The 5,556-nt window shown below is 36.7% G+C and overlaps 1 protein-coding gene across 1 annotated transcript in view; it reads left to right on the forward strand.

Moving 5' to 3' along the window:
- The window catches only part of LOC112160197 (epithelial cell-transforming sequence 2 oncogene-like), a 16,046-nt gene that overhangs the window by 7,370 nt on the left and 3,120 nt on the right, over nucleotides 1-5,556 (forward strand). Inside the window, exons 9-15 of the mRNA XM_024294605.2 lie at nucleotides 1,371-1,463; nucleotides 1,538-1,735; nucleotides 1,803-1,906; nucleotides 1,996-2,121; nucleotides 2,198-2,284; nucleotides 4,786-4,895; nucleotides 4,982-5,129. Coding sequence (XP_024150373.1) covers nucleotides 1,371-1,463; nucleotides 1,538-1,735; nucleotides 1,803-1,906; nucleotides 1,996-2,121; nucleotides 2,198-2,284; nucleotides 4,786-4,895; nucleotides 4,982-5,129 — 866 coding nt within the window. The remainder of the gene's footprint in view (nucleotides 1-1,370; nucleotides 1,464-1,537; nucleotides 1,736-1,802; nucleotides 1,907-1,995; nucleotides 2,122-2,197; nucleotides 2,285-4,785; nucleotides 4,896-4,981; nucleotides 5,130-5,556) is intronic.

Raw genomic sequence — 5,556 nt, forward strand, 5'->3', positions numbered from 1 at the left:
CTTTTTTCCGAAATCTGGTAACAAAACAGTCGGGTCATTCAGGTTATTACTTCTTGTAATTTCGGTATTCATAAAATTTATTGTTTTTTAAAATATTGAGCAAAAAGTGCCCCATGGGAAATGAATGATAAAGTCTACAATTTTCATAATTTTAATACGATTAAAAACAACCCTTTAAATATATTCATGGGCTTTGTTTTCACCTTTTATAGTAAAAAAAAATTGGAGTTTAGCTAATATTTTAGCAACATGCTAACGTTTTTGGCTAATTTGTTAACTTCTGAGGTTTTTATAGGCTAGTTTTGACTTTAGCAAGAATTTTAGCAATAGGCTAACATTTTTGGCTAATTTGTTATTTACTGAGATTTTTTTATAAGCTAATTTAGACTTTAGCTTCTACTCTAGTGACAAGCTAAAGTTTTCGACTAATTTAGTTTACTGAAGAATTTTCGGCTAGTTTGGAGTTTAGCTAATATTTAAGCAACAAGCTAGCTTTTTGGCCAATTTGGCATCGATAAAGGTTTTTAAGGCTCATTTGGAGTTTAGCTAATATTCTAGCAATATGCTAACGTTTTTGGCTAATTTGTTAAACTACTTAGGTTTTATAAGCTAATTTGGAGTTTAGCTAATATTTTAGGAACATGCTAACGTTTTTGGCAATTTGTTAACTTCTGAGGTTTTAATAGGCTAATTTGGAGCTTAGCTAATATTTTAGGAACATGCTAACGTTTTTGGCTAATTTGTTAACATCTGAGGTTTTTATAGGCTAGTTTTGACTTTAGCTAAAATTTTAGCAAAAGGCTAACATTTTTGGCTAATTTGTTATCTACTGAGATTTTTTATAAGCTAATTTAGAGTTTAGCTTCTACTTTAGTGACAGGTTAAAGTTTTTGACTAATTTTGTTTACTGAGGAATTTTAAGCTAGTTTGGAGTTCAGATAGTATTTAGGCAACACGCTAGCTTTTTTGGCTAATTTGGCATCTACAAAAGGTTTTTGGGCTAATTTGGCATTTAGCTCATTTAAGCAACACATTAAATATTTTTGCAAAATTGGCATGTATTATAGATTTTTAAGCAATTTTACTACAAAATTTTCAAAAATGTAGGTCAATTTCAGTGCTCTTTTATAGTTCTTTAACAAAATGTCCAGTCTTTTAGCAAATTAAACAATTCACAAATGCATTTTCAGCAAATCCCTTCAGCAGTTAAAGTCAATTGCATCACCATTTTCAGCAAATAGCTTCAGACTCTTCAGAGACTACTTTCAGCAAAAAGCCTTCACACTAGCATCATCACAGGTAATGCAACTTTTCTAGTTTTGATTTGTGTTCATAGTTTTTTGTTGTTTTTGATTTGTGCATCATGACAGCGGCGGGAATCGCTCTTATTGGCGTGCTGTCTTCACTAACTGGCTTGGAGGTCTCATCACCTGTGGGTCTTGCTACAGGAAGTTTCCAGAACAGTAAGTGAACTCTAATAGAAATTTCACTCACAACACTAATGTAACTCCATGTATATTTTTTTCTTTATTTGTAGTCCTCGGTGAGTGGTCACATTCCGATATGCACGTGGGGTTCTCAGGAGAGCATCCTCCGCTGCAGTACATCAACGACGGCGTGCTGCACGGCTGGTGCAGACAGGCTGAGTGGTTGGAGGAGGCGCTACAGGAAATGAGGAGCTCTTTGGAGACGTCCCTGCAGCGGCTGAGCCTGCAGGCTCGGGGTCGAGCTCTGGGTGGGTTTCAGGAACACAGACACACTCGGATCCTGGCGGCACTATCGTAAACATTGAGTTTCTGCAGGTTATTTTCTGTCAGAGGTGCTCTGTCTCCACGATCTCTGTGTGTCTAAAGAGCTCAGTGTGGCTCTGACTCGAGGACTCACTGCTGTCACAAGGCAGAATGAGGTCAGAATCACCCGCAGTGCCTAAACAAGTGAGAAAATCATTGTGGATTCACTAAATATTAATAAAGGTGTGTTTTGTTATGTCCTCAGACCAGACCAGTGGAGTTCCTGTCCAGTTTTCTGAAAAGATGTAGCGAGGAGAATGAAGGGGAGACTTCTGGAGGAGAAGAAAAAAACCACAGAGAATCCCCCTCACCTGAGCTCCAGCTTCAACAGGTGCTCGCTCTTTAAACCTTTTTGTTCAGAGAAGATTAAATCTGAACACCTAAATCATTTTTCTGGCTGTCTTCAGTCTGCGTTTGATTGGAGAGCGGCAGCAGCATCCGAGCTGCTCCACAGTGAGACTCTTTATCTCGGGAGGCTGAGTGCTGTGCTGAAGGTAAAACTTCTTAAAAACTTAAAAATGAAACCCTTAGCAACTCAGTAGCTGCGTTTCCATTACACTTTTGCGCAAAACTTTTTCGAAATTTCTAGAATTTCGATAAAACAATGTTTCGAAAAAACAGCGTTTCCATTAAACCATGATTATGCGAAAAACTCGAAGTAATTCCCGCGATAAGTCATTAAAAAAACATGACGACGGATATAAACACTATTTTCATGTGCAGTAGATTCATTCACATTTCTGCCACGGAGCTAGCTCTCATCCTTCCCATCAGAGAAGACGTCTACGTCTGATCCGAGCCTTGGAGCGGCAGGCTCCTTAAACGTGGGAGCGACGTAGAGTCAAACAGTTTTGGGGAATCGTGGTTGAAGAATTCACTGAAGAGCTGTGGATTCAGCATTTTCGCATGACACGCTCAACTTTTGATGAGCTGTGCGATGCTGTGGGACCTCTCGTGGCTCCCGCTGTGCGGTGCTCAAGGCAGCCAGTTGCTGTGAAAAAGCGCATTTGACCAGCTTTTCCTGCTTCCTGTCCGAAACGCCATATCCGGTTAATGGTCACGTGACTCGTTTGTTTCGAAAAAAGTGTTTCCATTACAGTTTTTCGAAAAACTACTGTTTCGATACGGCCCAAATACCACCTCCTCTAAGCGCAAAAACTTTATTTCGAAAAAGGCGAGTTTTTTCGAAATTGTGGTGTTTCCATTAGGAGAATTTAATATCGAAATTCCGTTTTTCGAAATTTCAGAGTTAATGGAAACACGACTAATGTGTCACACGGCCCGCCGTCTTACCATTGAGATCCTTAATTGTTTAGTATGCTTTTATTTTGAAATGTTTTCTGGTTTGAGTTTATTGTATTAAAATATTAATGAAGTTTTATTCTTTTGAATTCTTATTATGTCCCGTGGCAGTTCTTATCTCTTGCTAGCTACACTTTTGAGTGAACATTTTTGCCCCACCACCACTAATTCAAAAACTCTCAAAAATTTACACCTAAATATGAATTTTACAAAAAATTTTGATAAATTGACATCACAGAGTGGGAAGCAACCAAAAAAATAATAATTCCAAAAGCCACTGACTAAACCAAAAGATGTGTCAGGGCTGTTTAACAGGAGTTTTGAAAGTGGATGATGGGAAGTGGGAGCAGGCTTACTCCATGGCAAAACTCAGAGACAACTTTTTAATTAACTGCAGAAACTATGTCCTGGAAAATGACAGTTTAAAAAAAAAAAGAAACATAAAAAATAAAATTGTTGTGGGATTGCCACAGGACCCACTGCTTGGTAGCCATTTTGTCAAAGTGTGTCAATTCATGATTATTTTTTAAAATTTGCACATTATGGGGAAAAAAATACTTTTGTTTAAGCGAGATTCACAAAATTTCACGCACCAGATTAAATCTACAACCACAGCCTAAGTTTTGTTGACCTTTGACCCCAGGAAGAGGCTGCTATCTTAATTAAAAAAAAAATAAAAAAAACACTTTTACCCAATTAATTCAATTCAATTTTATTTATATAGCCTAATATCACAAATCAATTCTCTCATTGGGCTTAGAGATGCTACACTACCATGTTACCATTGTCCAAGATACATAAAGAGCGACGCCATATTGGATAGGGCAGTAAGCAATGAGATATTGCTTAGCGGATACAGTAAAATGATTAATATTGGTCCTTTATCAGCTGACAGTAATAATTTACTTGTGAAAAGTCTCATAATTGTTTTTCCGGCTCTGTTGGTGCAATTGTAACACAGCAGTAAACAGGTCTCTAGCCTTTTCCAATATAACGTCTAACTTTGCGTATGCGACAAACTAGCGTAGCGCCTCTAGCCTATATAGCTCGTTGTTAGTACTACCTATAAATTTAAACCCCGGCTAAGGATTTTAATGTATCCCATCCTCATTTATCATGCATTATTAGGAAGCTATTTGGGGGAATAAAAGTTTAGTTTGAAGATTTTGGTTGGCGTGGAAGTTGTGTTTCCTAGTTGCTTGCATATTTTTTTTTTCAAAAGAGTGTTGTGAAAATGTACTATATGAATCCCTAGCTCAAGCTGAACAAAGTAATGTAACATACCATATGAACATATCAGGAACGTTGACATAGTAACCAAAAAACCTGTGTTGCTAAGGAAATCCAAAAGTTTACTTTTGCAGATTCTTCCAAAAATGACATAGACTTGTTCGTCACCCCCTGGCGACCAAAAAGTAAAATGGTTGCTATGGTGATAAACCAACAGAAAAGCCAGCATTTAAAAAAACAAAACAAAAAAAACAACCTTTTTTGTATGTTTGTCCAATGCACTACTTAGCCAGTGAGGGTGGCGGGGGAGGGGACGGCCAATTTCCCCACTTGTCTTTTCCAGCTTTATTCTTATTTTTATATGTATTTGTTTATTTTTACTTGTCAGGAAGAAGTTATATTTTGGTTATTTTGAGGTTTCCCTACAAAATGCTGAAACACATTTACCTGATGGGTGTCAAAGGTATACCAGGAGCCTCTGACCGCCGCGCTGAACTCCCACAAAGCCATCCTCAGCCGCGCTGACATCCAGATCATCTTCACTGCTGTTTCTCACCTTTTGCAGATCAACAGGTTTTTCTATTTCTACTATTCTTGTGGTTCTGTTTGCTTGATTTACTGCTTGGAGGGAAAAAGGATTCCTTTTTGTTGTTTTTAAGAGTATTTCATGCAGATTTACAGAGCAGGCTGCAGCAATGGAGGGCTGATCAGTGTGTTGGAGATGTCTTCGTAAAGCTGGGCTTCAAATTAAAAGTCTACACCAACTATCTGAACAACTACACCACCATTCTACATACCATTGATAAGGTAAGGATGATGATCTGCATCTTTTGTACAATTGCATAGAGATTTATGAAAAATAAATCTTTATTAAGCCTCATATTATTGTAGTTATTACAACAGACACTGTTACATCCTTACATTTCTACAAGTTTCTAACTTAAAATTTGTTTTTCCCATTTTTTTATGCTAAAAAGTCTAATCAATAATTGTATTTTAATAATTCTGTCTTAACTGTTGTTGGGTGCCCCCCCCCCTCAAAAAAATCTAAATAAAGTAAACTTTTTGAAATATTGCTCTATGTTACATATAAAATACACAACATTTTTATTATAATACTGTTTTAAAAAATCTGTTTCATTTTATTACTTCTTTTATTATTATTTTTTTTAAATGGTTATAAATCAATCAAACTTATTGCATAAAAAATTTAAACTTGAGGAAAAAGCAGTAA

The sequence above is a fragment of the Oryzias melastigma genome, linkage group LG2 (genome assembly GCF_002922805.2).
Source record: "Oryzias melastigma strain HK-1 linkage group LG2, ASM292280v2, whole genome shotgun sequence".
Classification (NCBI taxonomy): domain Eukaryota; kingdom Metazoa; phylum Chordata; class Actinopteri; order Beloniformes; family Adrianichthyidae; genus Oryzias; species Oryzias melastigma.